The following is a 16,365-nucleotide window of genomic DNA, read 5'->3' on the forward strand; positions in this document are numbered from 1 at the left end:
TGTCTATACACATTATCTGCTAACACTTTCAGACTCCTGTTTAGTATTATCTATTGACTGTGGTAGTTACCATTATCATTTATTATTGTTTACTACAATGGACCATCATTCCTTCATATGCTCTACCAATGGCTTCAATATGAAACATCCAGCTGAGAGTTTGAAACAATCTATTTTTAATAGGAAACAGTTGTTCTAAGTTGAAAATGTGGTGTTTTCCATCTGGAGAAGAGTTTTGCGACCTACTGGAAACGTACTCTACCAGGCCAAACGTAGCTGCATTGGTTAATTTTAAAATCTGTGTTGCCATGTCATAAACCTTGTATTAAAACATGAATTGTGTAATTGCATTAGAGTTTATTATAATGGACGCACTCCACTTTTAGGTTCATGAAGTATGACGGTAGTTACTTTTAATTTTGTATCAGTATATTTTGTTTTGAATGATACAAAAAGTGGACCCTGCATCTGCGGGAAATACACTAGGAAGAAGATGATATTTTGCTTTGAAGAGCAAATAACAGCTCTAAATAATAAGTATCTAATCAAGAGGAAGACATAGGGCAAGGACTGAAGTGCCAAACATGGAGGACCAGAAATAATACGTAACAAAATAGGCATATTTAATGCACATAAACACACACATACATACATACATTTATTTTATATATTTATATAGGAAGTCTTATACTCATCTTCGTTCTCCAATTTGGGCTATAGTTTTTCAGTTGGAATTGTGCTTCCTTTTGATATTGGCTACCTAATTAAAAAAAATAGTGAGCTGAACATGAAAATTCTATTTATTTGTATGTATTTCAAAGAGAGGAAGTGCTTTAAAAATATTTTGATCTAGGTTAATGCTAATGTCAGTTTAATGTATTGGAAGAATTTCCTCTTTGTGGTTCATCCCTGGCTCAAGTCAAAACATTATATGCCATTAATTCAAATAGATTGGATGGATGAATGAAGGGAGGGAGGGAGGGAGGGACAGACAGACAGACAGACAGACAGACAGACAGACAGACAGACAGATATCTCACAAGGTAAAGGCAAGAGCATTGAGCCAATCCTGTACAAGCACTTTTTTATAAAAAGGTAAAGGTTTCGCAGTCCGCTCCTGTCTGACTCTTGGGTGCAGTAATCATCTCCGTTTCTTGGCCGTTTTTCACTTCTTTATGGTCAGATATAGACAACTAATTTGTCCATACTTAATTCTAGAAGTCTCAAGTTTAACTTTTCAAATAAGCTATAACCTGATTTCTCACTTTCTAATTGGCACACCTTATTTCTGTTTATAGAAGCATAAAGGTATCATTATCTGCCACATGACTCTCTCATCTCTCTACAGTGATGAAATACTAACTTCTCTTCTGCTTGGTTACTCTTCTCTGGACACACTCTAGTTGATCAATAGCCTTCCTAAAATGTAGTGTCCAAACTATTTTTGGACTTTCAGAATTAACACCTTTTTGAAAAGGTGGCCTTTGCTCTTAGTAAGAAAGTGTCCACCTTTGTTTTCAGATGACTGTATTCACCCCCATCTCTTATGCACACTCTTTTTCTACCCTATCTTTTCAGCTCTAGGTCTTTTATTGCCTAAAAATAAAACAACGCGAAACGTTTCAAAATGTCCTTAAAAATAATGATGTATAAATGTTTATTTTAAAAACAGAATATATTATTTTTCCTTGTACAAAGAGATACATAAAATCTTTTACACTTGCACTTCCCACCCACCCACCCCTCTTAACTGATATGATGATGCAAGCAGCAGTCTTTTCAAAAGTAATTACCAGTTGGCCACTTGCCACATTCTCTTTCATGACCAGTGATTCTTTTTCAGTCATAGCATTCTTCCTGCCAGCTTGCATGTATCTCCACCCTTGTATGTTACCCACACAAGTCTAGCACGCTAATGTGCTGTTCAGTTGTCTTAAGAAATACCATGATTCACTTTCAAACACTCTTCACAGAAGAAGCTCTTCTGAATCTTGCTCCTTTCTATCACCTTCTGCCTTTTGCTAATATTTTGATGATTTAAAATCGCTTAGAATTTTATTCTTTAATCCTTTCATTTCTCATCATTCATTCTGCCAGTTGTATTCTGATTGGGAACAAAGTGAAGTTGCCAAGTGAAAAAGAACTAGATATGTCCTACTTTAAAGAAACAATCCTCTATTTGAATCCATGGTGTGGTCAATAAGTTATCCATCAAAGTCCCAGTGAAAAGTAAAGAACATTATGAATGGATAACAGAGCTCTTGAACTTGCCCAAGTAAGAATTAGGACATAAATATAGATGGAATTGGTGCATAGATCACTGAACATTTTTTCCTAGTATAATAAATGTACTCTATTTACATTTTAAATAAACTTAGTAATCGTTTTGGAGATTAGATAAAATTGTGGGATATCATGCAATGCTTTGGGATTTCAATTTTCCATTTTTTTAAAAAAAAATTACAACCGCGTTGTTCTCATTCCTGAAATAAATATGCACCTGTACATAAGAACATTGACATTGCAATTGTTCCCATCCGATATTTCTGAAAATTCAGCATTTTTGCTTGATGATCTTTGAATATTTCAGCCATTTTTAATATTTTTGATGATTTTTTTGAAAATGAATTTCCTCTAGAGACGTTACAGATGCTTAAGTATCCAGACCAACTATTGCATATAGCTGATTCATAGCAGCTATTTTGACACCTATAAATTAACTCATGCATTATGTATATTTATGTCCTCTTTTAAGCTTGTCCTTTTGGGGGCAGAAAACATATTAGCTGTTGTGTTATTCATGAATGTAGGCTGTTTGGGATATGTTATTCCTAAATAGAATGTAAAATAGTGGTGTTCTGGTATATAGTCTCCTTGCTTTATCAGTGAACCTTTGTGCAAACAAATATATGTGCACAGTCAGATGTGGCATTGCAATATCATAATTCATACCCAACATACAATCTTACACAGTATTGCCACATGCCACAAATGTTGAAGTGCTAGAAACAAGATGCAGTATGATAGGTTATGAAGTCATTATGGTATATGGGTGACAAAAGCACCAAGCGTGGCTAAGATTAGGACCTAAGGCTTCTCCAGTATGTTTGTCATTTTGTTCACTTACGGGAATTAGGTCATTTATTTTCAAATTATGTATTGTAATTGTGATGCGGTTTGTCCCCCCTTCTAGCCACATTGCATGAAGCTAAATATATCTGCATATCTGCATATATTTTAATTGTGACCACAAGCCAAAATGACCTGCTCCCTGTTTCATTTGCTTCCAAGCTTCTATTGTAACTTGCAGTAATTCCCTGAAGTTTGGCATGCAGAGAACATCACATATATCTATTACACCGTGTCATATATTTCTGCACATTAAGGGAGAGAAGAAGGAGAATTCATCACGAGATTGACATTACTAGTCAAGTTCCTTATCACTTCTAAATCCTTCTTAAGTGTTTCCTGATTTATCTCTTTTGCCAACAACACTGCATCTTGTTTATTTTCATGGCAACCATGGTTACAGGTTTTGATAATGCAAAAAAGAGACCATTGTATTGTTTGCAGAAGATAATATTTTGAAGGTTAGCTCACAGCAGACTTTAGTGGCCCAGATCAATGTGGAAACTTTGTTTTCCAGAATGTTAATGAAATGATTAATGAAATTTTAATGGGAACTTTTCTGTATGCTGTCACATATAGCTGCTTCCATGAAGGAAAGGAAATTTATTTAAAATTCTTTTATACAGCCTCTTATTCATTCATTAATGGAATGCATTTTTTAATCTGACAGTAGTCTTATTTTAATAATACACTAATATCCTTCAGTGTTAACATGTAATGGACCATAGGGATGGGGAAGAGGCTTTCAGATAATTATTTATAATTTTTTGGTTTGAGCTATTAGTAATAGAAGCATTACATTCAGCATTTATTTTAATTTCTCCTATGTTTCAATGTAAAACCCAGTGTCATTATTTTAAAAGGAATTCTTAATAAAATGTTAATCCTAATTAACCCCATTGCTATTATTTTTGCTTTTGGCAAAATTAAATCCACTTTAGTTTGATCAAGTACTGAAATTTTCAGACTCATCTGTAACTGGGTATGTATGCCTAGTAATTGTTTGCACAGAGGTACTTCCCCTTGCACAATTGATTTATGACTTGCTGGCTTGATTTATGTATAGAATCTCAGGACAGCTTACATGGGGATCTTTCCTTCTTTTTTTAATATTGATAGAAGAGAATGTGTGTAGCTCAGGGTTGAGCTGTAGGGTACGTGGTGCTCTCTGAGCTGCATTGTTTTCTTGCAGATGTTTCATTACCAAACTAGGTAACATCATCAGTGCACTTTTAAAAATATATTTTAATATTTCATTTTACCTCCTTAACAATAACTCTATGAGAAATGACTTGTAGAATGTCACCCAAGATAATATAAGGCAATTACTTCTTTATGCTTCAGCAGATTAAAATGGATCTCCATGTATTTCAGGCATTTTAAAAAATAGGTGGGGGTGTCCCTGAAAAAAGTTGGAGAGGAAGACCAGATTTCACAAGTTTGAAAATAATCTGGACATAATTTCAGCTGTTGACAGAATACACATCCCACTTATCTCCAAACTAGTTCAGTTGTATATTCTATTTTATGTAAAATGGTGGCAGAATTTTCTATCCCAATACTAAATACTATTATTTTGGAGCTAAATTTTAAGTGCTAAGGCAGAACTCATGGCATCACATTGTTATCATGTGACATATCGCTATTTTTCCCCCTTCGCTAAAACCGGGGGGAGTGGCCAGCATGTGACGCATCTGGCCTGTGAGCCGCAAGTTTGACACCCCTGTTCTGAGGTGATTTCCATTATTCTTCCTTTTTAACTTGTCCCAGCTAACCATACAATGATGAATGTGGTAAAGGGAAGAAATGTGCTTCTTCCATAATATCAGAATGAATTAAGAATATATAATGAATATGATGTGACTGTATTTCATTGCTCCCTTTGTGTTGATTAAAGACTGCTACTGTATGTCTGTGAATTCCTGCCTTTTCAAGAAATATTTTAAATGAAAAGCCTCAGTGACCAAGGCCAGCAGATGGCTGCATTGTTGTACAAGACTTGCTTAGAATGGATCTACCAAGTTAAACATATTTTCTCTAGAATATAGAGAACTGAAAATTTAGCAAAGTGGCATGCTTGGCATGGGTAATCACCTGCTTTGGTCTGCAACTCCATCTGAGGGTAGTAGTAAGATTATGATAATACTTTTTAAGAAAATTGAAAGTGGTTTGAGTCTTATTGCATATTTATTCAAACATTTCTTTGTGTGTGTGTGTGTGTGTGTGTGTGTGTGTGTATGTATATGAAACATAATGTAGAAGTATAATGTAATTTATATACTGTAGGACATTTTTCTGATTATTCAACAGACTTAAATGTTCAGAAATAAAGCAATTATATATGGGTTTTTTTGAAAAGCAGGCAGCATAAAAATTTAAAGCAGCACTCAAAAACCTCAACCAGGTCAAAGAATAACAAATTTAAGCTTTAGGACAATTCCCAATTAAAACCCTTTACCCAGATGGTTAAACTTAAACAGGTTTATAAAAATGTTCTGACTTCAAGATTTTAACCTTGCAGTGGATGATTAAAAGGGAATAAGATGAGACATTCAAGAAAAATGGATTCTCCTATGCTCCCATAAAGTCTTTCTAGAAGAGGAATTTTGCTGTTCTTCAATCAAATGCATATTTTAGATTGATAGGAGACGGGATGTATAATACATAAAAGTTTTGTAGCATTTTGGCACTATATCTTTAGAATGGTCTATGCTGCTCAGTATCTTATGTCTATTTTTTCAGAACACTTAAGATACAGACTTTTCTCTTTAAATCACTCTAGAAGATGCATGCTTTTGGGGTCACATTCATTCTCTGCTAGATCAGTCCCTTGAACTCTTATCTCCAAAAGGGTGGAAGTAGCACTCATTCATGGGTGTGAATGACTTCAGTGATCTTCTCTCATGTTAATCCAGGGCCATTTATTAGAATGTTGGAGGTGGAGCCCTGAGGCTCAAATTGGAGGTCATATCCATATTTACAGGGCCCATTTATGAGCGCTTCCATATATTTTCTGTACAATTATGTATATCAGGCATCAGTTAAATTCACAGGTTCAGTGCTGGAACACAACCCCCTTGTTCCCACACAGATGCCCGTGCTTTCTATGTGTTATTGCATATTATTTCACCTTGTTTCTTTCCTCTAAAACTGCTGAATATCAATAAAAATAAATTACATCATTGTAGCAATGCACTGTCTGTTGGCATTTTGCTTTACATGATATTTTCATTGATTGTGGAGCATTTCATGAACCTTGGTCATCTTGTCACATTTTGGTGTAGAGCCAAGAGCTGTCATTGTCAGCTTTAAAATGAACCTTGTCCCGAGACAAGACAAGATAACTTTATTACAGTCCTTGTAATATGACTCAAAAACAGAAAAGGGAAAAAAAAAGTTTGAGACAGCAACCAAAAACCACAGTAAAACCAATAATGATAAAGCAGGTGTGCCAAGGCATAATATATTTTGTGAATAGCAAAACAAAACTTGGTCACATAAAAAAATAAGATCACATTGATTAGATAATGATAATAAATGATAATGTAAATAAAAGGATGCGAGTGGCCTGAAACTCTTGAGTAGATGGGGTATTGTTAATTGCAATTCTGCATCTTTCTGATAGGAGCAATATTAAAGAATACAGGTTAGTGTTTCAGGGACTCCTCACCACAGGGGCAAAATCAGAATGGCTGTTATCTACAGATAATTCTCATTATCTGCGCCACCACCTAGATTTTAATTTCCCCTGTTTTCTCTTTTTACTATTCCTGTTCCATTCTCCACAATCACACATAATCAAAGCTGAGTATAGTCCTCTCACAGGAAAATATCTACACCACTACTGAAGTGGATTGTAATCCACAAAAGTTTATTAATTGATTAGTTTTTATGGTATTACTGAAATATTTTTGCAGCAAAAGGCATCATTAGTTCTTCATTATTAGTTCTGCTAATCTTGTGACTCATTAGGGAAATGTACTGAACCTCTGATCATATTTGTAGTATTTCTAATCTTCGGGTTGTTGAAAAATTACACAGGAAGCCCAGTCACTATGGCTAATAGTGAAGAACTCCTATCAATATCCTTCTCAAATTCAGCTTTAGCTGTGGAGCCTCATACAATCTAGCATACCTCCATCTGCCTGTAGTCCTTGGATTATGGCCTAATTTGCACCAGCATTTCTGTGAAGAAGTCAGTAAGCAAAATAACACATGATCGTCACAGCAGTCCCAGTTGTGATCATTAAGTGAGGACTGTTCAGTCATCAGGCAAGATCCTTACACCTCAGCATTGCACAAACTGTCTCTGCTTCAATTTGTCCACCCACCTATCTCTACCTCATCTCTGGCCTTTTGACCATCCGTAATGCATGGACGATACAAAGAAGCCACTGTATTCTGCTGCCACCACTTTCAATACCCTGAAAATCCTTTTAACAGAAGGAGTGGAAAAGATTCAACCCACAGAGCTGTCCTTGAAGTAACCAGCAGGCACAGGCTAGGAAAAGAGCCATTTCTTGGCCACTGTCTCCCTCATTCCCTCAGCCACCCAGGTCAGTAAGGGCCAAACATTAGGCTGGATACGTAAATGGTACCAGTTCCTGGGACCCAAACAACTTCCTGTGATTGCAGGAATATTGCCATAGTCATAAATGCGGGCTAGTCTCCAAGCATCAAAATGTTGATCACTTGGCTACAGGGATCCTGCGGTGGTTGTAACTATGAGGACTGATTGTACATCTATTTTTTCAGTGACACTAATTTTGAACAGTTGTTGAATGAATGGATGTAATCTGACAACTACCTATATAGTAAGAGAATATAGTATTCTAGGATGTAATTCTGTGAACTTAATAGAACAAAATTCTTTATTGGCCAAGTGTGATTAGATACTCAAGGAATTTGTCTCTGGTGCCTAAGCTCTCAGTGTACATACAACAATAGTGATACCGGTAGTTCATTATCATAGTCATTGTAAAAATACATTCGTCATAAAACATTAGATACAAGATTAGTGATAGTCATTGATCCTAAATAAGCAATCAACATAAATCATGCTAGGATACTACGTAAACAATATAAACTGTAAGAGACAATCAACAAAGTTATACTCATAAGAAGATAAGGAGATAGGTAATAGGGAAGATGAGAATAATGATGGCCTTAGTACAGTTGGACTAGAAGACCACCAAGGTCCTTCCAACTCTGATGATGTTCTGTGTTCTAAGATGAACAGAAAGGCACTGTGTTGAATGCATAAAACTGGCTCCCCTTTTCCATGTCCTGCTGATGAGATGTAAAAGGAGGAAATTTTATTCTTCTCACTTCACGTAATTCTAATTTTGCAAAGGAAAGCTAGCTAAAGTAGAACAATCACTATAACATTTTGAACCCTTCTTTCTGGATTGCTAATTCTTTGCTTTCCTGCCAAATTACATAGATTAAAAATAAATTTATGGTTTTGCCTATTTTTATTTGTCCATTGTTGATTTTGTTTAGAAGCGGTGTTCCCCGTTGCGTCTGAATCCATCAATATCCCTCTGTTGTTTTTTCCTGCCTGCCTTATGCAGCATTGCATTGCAGTGCGTTTAGTCTTTCATTTCAGAAACCTGTTGCTGAGAATACCGTGATCTGAAGTTCAATTAAAGACTAATGAAAGGAGCGTGAGGTATGTAATTGCATACCAGATGGGTTGTAGGAAGGTACAGTTCGGCTAAAAAAATATTTTCTTTATTTCCTGCTAATCATTGCATTTGTTGATCTAGCAGTATCACAGCCCAAGTTCTTGAAATTTCAGACATCAGCATTACTACAATGTTCTCTATACAATGGCTTTGAAATATGTGTAAATACAAGGCCTACCTGTGAGCCCTTTAGAACAGGGGTCCCCAAACCCTGGTCCACGGTCCACTACTGGGCCACTGAAGCAGTGGACAAGGGTACAAAGCTTCATTTGCGCTTGCACAGGATTTAGGTTGCACGCGCTAAACCATTTCCCTGCTGCTGAAACTGCTGCCACCAACCTGCAAAACCCAAGAAGTTAGGGACCACTGCTTTAGCATATGGATGGGGGGGCACATTCGTCAAAGAAGTAGCATATGACCCTGGAGTTTCAGGTTAAACACTTGTGATGTAAAAGCTATACAGGAGCTATAGCTGCCCAGAGGTACCCTGTGGTAAGATGGGCGACCAATAAATTTAATAAAAAAGAATAAATTGGTACTTGATTGCAAAGGTGCAAGAAATCTGAGGGAGTTTTAAAATTAGGTAGGTAATGATAGGCAGGCAGGCAGATCAGCCTTGGTTGCACCTGTGCAACTTATAATATTTTCTGCTAACAATATTTTGGCCAGTATGCCAATACAATTATCAGTTTATTATCAATTAATACAATTATATCAATGGTATGTTAATATAATTGTAACAATTATATATTAATACTATTAATAATATTGGAATAAATCTCTTTTAGTGCTTACAGCATAGACATTTAGGAACAAACCATTATAAACTCAGGTAGCACTGGCTGGATGATAAAGCACTTAGACTGATACACTGCTTCCCAGGGCTTTTACAGCCCTCTCTAAGCGGTTTACAGAGTCAGCATATTTCCCCCAACGATCTGGGTCCTTATTTTACCGACCTCGGAAGGATTGAAGGCTGAGTCAACCTTGAGCCTGGTGAGATTCGATGTGCCAAATTGCAGTCAGCAGTCAGCAGAAGTAGCCTGCAGTGCTGAATTCTAACCACTGTGCCACCGTGGCTCTTATAACGAAAAGGACTTTGTTTTGCTCATATTACTGTGTGTCGAATACTTCTAGTAATGCAGAATGATGTGGGGGAGTGTCTCCTAAAAAGCTGGTTGTGGATATAACCCATCCTCCAATAAGATTACCCTATTGAGAGAAAAAGGAAGAATATTCTAGATTGAATATTGTGATTTCACACTCGCTAGATATTTAAGAGAACCCAGAATGCACATGCACATTGAAATCGATACTTTTCACCTCTAATCCGTAGTCACTGAGTTTAAATAAAATATGCCACGTTTTAATATTGAGTCACCATGTCATTTTTTTTCCAACAGTGTTAATGCTCCCTCTGTTCCCTTTATATAAATGTAAATTTTAGTTATTTGTACAGAAAACAATATACAATACAATATAAATGCTTCAACCATTCACAACTCTGTATTTAAACGAATGGAATGGAGTGGAGCGGAATGGAGTGGAATAGCAATAGCACTTAGACTTATATACTGTTTCCTAGTGCTTTACAGCCCTCTCTAAGTGGTTTACAGTGTCAGCATATTGCCCCCAACAATCTGGGTCCTCATTTTACCGACCTTGGAGGCACGGAAAGCTGAGTCAACCTTGAGCCGAACTGCCAAACTACTGGCAGCCAGTGATCAGCAGAAGTAGCTTGTAGTACTGCATTCTAACCACTGCGCCACCACGGAATAGAATGGAATACTTTATTTGGCCACGTGTAATTAGACACATGAGGAATTTTCTCTGGTGCATAAGCTCAGTGTACATGCCAAAACAATAGAGTAATCATAATCATCATAATGATATCAATAAGAGAAGGAAAAAGAAATGATGAGAAGGATAAACCATGGTATCTGGGTAAACATACTTAGACATAAGACAGTAGTGTGGGAATTAGTTGTTCAGTAGAGTGATGGCACAAGGAAAAAACTGTCTCTGTGTCTGGTTGTTTTGGCATGCAGTGTCCTGTAGCGACAATCCGAGAGGAAGAATTTATGTCCTGGATGTGAGGGGTCTCAGACCTCCTTCTGACCCATGCAATATACATATCCATAATGGAAGGCAGACTGGTTGCAATTAATTTTTTTGCAATCCTAACTATCGGTTGAAGACTGTATCTGCCCTGTCTGGTTGCTGTACCAAACCAGATAGTTACAGAAGAACAAATGATGGACTTAATAATTCCTCAGTAATAATTCAATAATAGACCTGCATGCTTGCACTTAGACTGTTAAGGAATAACATTTTAATGAAAACATAGAAAAAAGTTTACTGACACCTTAAAGAATTAATCAATTTATTATATTATAGGCTTTCATTTCATGGAATATGGGGCCAATTACATTTTTAATTACTTCAAGGGTAGGTAGGTAGGTAGGTAGGTAGGTAGGTAGATAGATAGATAGATAGATAGATAGATAGATAGATAGATAGATAGAGTAACGGATGAAGTGATTTCTAGTTCACTAAAACTTGTGCCATAATAAATCTGTTAAATTTTAAGTTTCCCTAAGCCTTTTTGTATGTGTCATTCGTATTTTTATTTATATAACATGATCCATATACACGATGTTTTACAGAGCAACACAATCATCGCAAAGAACTTTATGACACCTTAAGCAGTAGTAGGCCCAGGGGTGGGATTCTACAGGTTCGCACCTATTCTCTAGAACCAGTTGTTAACATTCTAAGCAGTTCGGAGAACCGGTTGTTAGAAGAAATTACTGGCCTAATCCTGTAAGGAAGGCAGGAAGGAAACATTCTGGTGTTGCTTACAGAAACTGCCTCTCCGTTAACCCTTATTACATTCTTGGCAGGACTAGACTTCCTGTCTCAGGAATGTCTCTGGAGTTTTTTTCCCCTCCTTTACTGGTACTTTGCTTGTGTGCAGTGACCATTCAAAGTTACAATGGCACTGAAAAAAGTGACTTATGACCATTTTTCACATTTACGACTGTTGCAGCATCCACACAGTCATGAAAGGCCAGGCAAGGAGATGCGTGCCTCAATGTGAGTGATGTTGAGTTGGCCACGCCCAGCCAGTAACATGACCACCAAGCCACACCCACCAACTAGGCCATGCCCACAGAACCGGTTGCTAAAAAGTTTGAATCCCATCCCTGAGTAGGTTTATTATCTTATAAACGTTTCTGAATTACAGTCCACTAAAAACAAATTTATGACAATATAAGCTTTAGCAAATCAGGGTCAATGGGCTATGATGATCCATAAGAGAATATGTGATGATACTTTTTAAAATACAATAGCTTCTTTATAGATGGTGCTGTAAATCAGTGGTCCCCCCTCAAGCTTTTGGATACCAGGGACCGCTTCTGTGGAGAGAGGCTTTTCCACAGACCAGAGGGAGCATGGTTTCGCATACCTTATGCCTGTATCCCACACATGTGCAGATGGGGCTTTGCTGGTTTGCATGGCCCAGTTTCTGGTGTGCCATGGGCCATTGCTTTTACCCTGATGGGTGAAGATTTTTAAGATGCCACAACATTCATGGTTATGTTTCTTTAAGCTTTCTAACTTCCTGAGCTAAACGAATTAGTGCATTCCCAGAGTCTATGGTTTAAAAACCAGAGGTCATCTTGGTTTCTACGATTCTTGTCCAGTGGGCTTAGGGTAGGCCTTTCATTCTTTCAACTGTTGAACAACAGGCATATGAAAGTCCATTGGGTTTTTTCCCTGTATGGTTTGACGGATCGAAGATTGCGGTTCAGACATCTGGCTTTCTTGCTTTTATTGTCTTTCTTTGTATTTCTGCTGTGAACCGCCCACCATTGGGTTTTACAAGATGAATAGCCATATGAGTCTCATTTATAAACATGCCTACATAGATACTTATATTTTTCCCCTTTGGGACAGCTGCATATGGATGCATCAATAAATAGATGTTCCTTCAAAAACTTTCAAAACTTTCTTGTGAGGATTATAGGTTAAACAAAGCATTTACTCCACAAAACGTGTAGAACTCTCAGCCGCCTGCCTGCCTACCTTTTTATTTGTTTTATTTGTCGTTGAGCAGTTGGATTACAACTCAGAGTAGCCTCAAGCTGATCCCAGCTGTAACAACTATGATTTACTTGGTCCTTAGAATATGCACATTCTTACTCTGCCTTCCTATAGGAAAATCTTTATTGAGAATAATTTGTTGTTCTACAGGGGGGCTGTAACCCATAGTTGTAGATGTTTGAGCAATATGAAATATGTCAAGCCAGGTCACCAAAGATTACGGTTGTCCCTAGGAAATGTATGCGTTTCTTGTGGTAATAGTACTTCAGTGCAGCCTCCAACAAGCTGTCTTCTCTATTCAGACTCTTCACATGTGAATTGTCTTTATGCTAGCATACCTTCAAGAGGATATATAGCTCTGGCACAAGAGTTTGTGCTGAACAAGAAAGGAGAAAATATGAACAAGCAATATGGTGCCCTTTTGAAAAACAACCGGAGCTCAAAAATGGATTGTTTTCCCCTTTCTTCTGGAGAGGTTAATTATTCATTACAAAAAGGGGTTGAGCTTGACTCCATCCATTGAATTGGTAACTTGAAAAATATAATTAAGCACCATAGCAAGAAAAGCCAAAAAAAGAAACTTCTTATTTTCTCCTTCCAAATATGTATAATTTTGTACAAATTAACACCAGCAACTGATTCTTTGTTGTTGTTGTTGTTTCCCTAGGACAAAAAGGGTCAGCCATTGTTACCAGATCACTTATCGGCACTTGGAAAAGACCCTGACTCAGAAGGAAATAACCAATATCCATCAAGCCATTCAAAAATCGGTAGTACAGGAATTTGGAGTGGATGGAAGATTTTGACATTTCAGTTTTGAATTTTCTGTGTTACTTTTTTTAAAAAAAATCCTAATTTGTGTTAAAACAATTTCCATTATGTGGAAATCTTTATGTAATAAAGATGAATAATGTAGCAGTTGCTACTAACACCAATAAATTACTTTGCTGGTTTGAATACATGTTGACTACTTGTTCTTATATGTAGTAGTGCATCCATAATATCTGCTTTGACCATTTGTTCCATGAGTTTGATATACAAGTTCAAAATTTTCCATATTGTTTGAGGTTAAGACACAACTGAACAATACAAAAGGAATCTGTAACAAAATATTCCTTGACAGTTTCAAGGAAGTGGATTATGGCCATAAAAAGAAGCAAACAGGGTCCATGACAGGCCAGGAATCCTGTCAGAGAGGTTAGTCATCCAGCCAGAATTGAAGAACAAAATTTGTCTGTCTGTCTGTGTCCATCTATAATCCATCCATCCATATCCATCTATCTTCTTAACTGCCCATCTTCCTTGCAGAGGGGCTCTCAAATTTAGAGAGTGAGAAAAATCACCTTGAAGGAGTTAAGCCAGAGTGATGGATCTCCATAAAAGTCATTGCTCTTACTCTTAGAGTAGAGCAGGAAGCAAGGCCAGAGAAATGGTGAGATGTTTCCAACAAAGACCCCATCACTGGCAATGTTCCTAAATATACCAGATGCAAGTATAGATCAGTTATGTGCATGGAGGAACCAAGGAGATTGCCTTAGTTTGACTTTGAAGCTGCCAACACATCCTAGGAATGATTGACTCCTGGTTTCTGAGATTGGCAACTTGCTTGTTCAAATCCTTTAGTCTCAGAGAATACTTATGCCAGGTGTGGAATTGTTTACACATTCATAGTAAGGGAGAGGTCATGATCATAAAAGAGAATCGGGGAGACTATCTATCCCTGGATTAATTGGACCATTGATCTGTTTTTAAGTGGCTAAAAGAAACAAAGACCAAATTAGTAGTGGCTCATATTGTGTGTCTCCATATTAATAATGTAAGCTATGGCTCCCTTATTATGTAAAGCTAAAGATGATTTCAAGATGTCACTTTGATAAATGGTATATAATTAGCTGGCATGGCTAGAATATCTCATTCTTAATTATCACTGTTATATATTATTAATAAAGGTATTTACATTGCTGTACCAAACCATCAGCCAGGGGACAACAGTACTTCAGAATTTCAGACTGGGACTTGCATTTAAGAATGCTGGTGCTTTTAAAAGGTGAAGATGATTAGCCTTTCTTGGCCTAATGCTTTCAATCCCAACTTCTTCACCTTGTCTGTGGCCTGGCTGCATAGAGGGTCAGCCTGCTTTTCCCTCTGGATTCCTCACCAGGGTCTGTCTCTCCAATTATTCCTGGGGGGGGGGGAAATCTCAAACTGTTCCTGTCCCTCAGTAGGGGACTATCTGGCCATTTGTTCTGTGCAGCTTTTGAGAATGCTGTTATCCATTGTTTCCACCCCTGAACATTTCCTCTTTGATTCTTGGGATTATTCAGATAATTTTGAAACCAGTCTCTAAAATTCAGAAAGAAGATTTGCTATGACATCATTTCAGTTTGTTCCTTCTTTTCAGCCTCTAGTCATATCAATTTACTATCTAAGAATCCTGGAAATGGGTTGTTATATGGAACTGATCTTGGGAAGGCTGGTCCTTACAAATCCTGATATAATTTCTGCCAAAAACTGATTGAAGACAAACAACAGGAAAATGGACAGATGCGTACAATGCATACCTCACAATCTGTGACTGTGTTTGGGTACCTGGGGCACAGCTGACCAATGACATTATGACCATGATGGAATTAGATGTCATATGGCAGTGGTGGCGAACTTCTTTGGCACCGTGCCAAAATGGGAGTGCCAGAAACCAGAAGAACAGCTTCCTGGTGCACTGCACAGGAGCTCTGGAAACCGGAAGCTCAGCTTCCCGATACGTGCATGCTGGCCACCTGGTCTTTCTGTTTCTATCCCGCATGTGTGCACAAAGACCAGCTGGCCAGCACGCACACATGTGCCAGGGAGCTGCTCTACAGGTTTCTGGCGCTCCGGCGTGGGTGAAGATCAGCTGGCCAGCGTGCATGCGCACGCCCGAACCCAGAAGAGCAATGGGTGACGGCGTGCCCAGAGAGACGGCTCTGCATGTCACTTCCAGTACGTGTGGCATAGGTTCGCCATCACGGTCATATGGTAACTCATTGTGAATTTGTGTAATTTTCTAATCATGTTGAGTGAACTCTGTTAAACAAAGGCTACAAAGGTGCAGAGAACAACATGGGGCCGCCTATTGAAAGGTGTCTGCCAGTGACCTATTGACCCAATGCAGTGGAGGTTTCTGTCCCATCATCAGTATTTCAGCTGTCTGCCCATTCACCTCCACATAGGTGATTTGGAACCATGCTCAAGGATCCAGAAGTTGTGGGTTCTCCAACTCTAGAGTTTTTAAGAAGAGATTGGACAACCGTCTCTCAGGTTTCCTGCCTGAGCCTCCAGGGTTCTGTTCTGTTCTATTCTGTTCTGTTCTATTATGTTCATTTCTTGAGTACCTACTCAGATATCTTCTGCACCAAGAACTTACTCAGTGGTATTGGGACTGTCCTTCACAAGGTTCAACCTA

General features: G+C 37.8%; 1 protein-coding gene across 7 annotated transcripts in view; it reads left to right on the forward strand.

The window, feature by feature from the left end:
* Positions 1–13,884, forward strand: part of FARS2 (phenylalanyl-tRNA synthetase 2, mitochondrial) — a 212,660-nt gene extending 198,776 nt beyond the window's left edge. For all 7 annotated transcript variants that reach the window (XM_026676648.2, XM_026676651.2, XM_087961246.1 and 4 more), the window contains one exon: positions 13,591–13,884. In XM_026676648.2, coding sequence (XP_026532433.1) covers positions 13,591–13,729 — 139 coding nt within the window. In that variant the 3' untranslated portion in view covers positions 13,730–13,884. The remainder of the gene's footprint in view (positions 1–13,590) is intronic.
* Positions 13,885–16,365: the final 2,481 nt, after the last annotated feature.

Source organism: Notechis scutatus, chromosome 3 (genome assembly GCF_049901735.1).
Source record: "Notechis scutatus isolate UNSWTSFEM ecotype Mainland chromosome 3, rNotScu1.2, whole genome shotgun sequence".
NCBI classification, from domain to species: Eukaryota; Metazoa; Chordata; class Lepidosauria; order Squamata; family Elapidae; genus Notechis; species Notechis scutatus.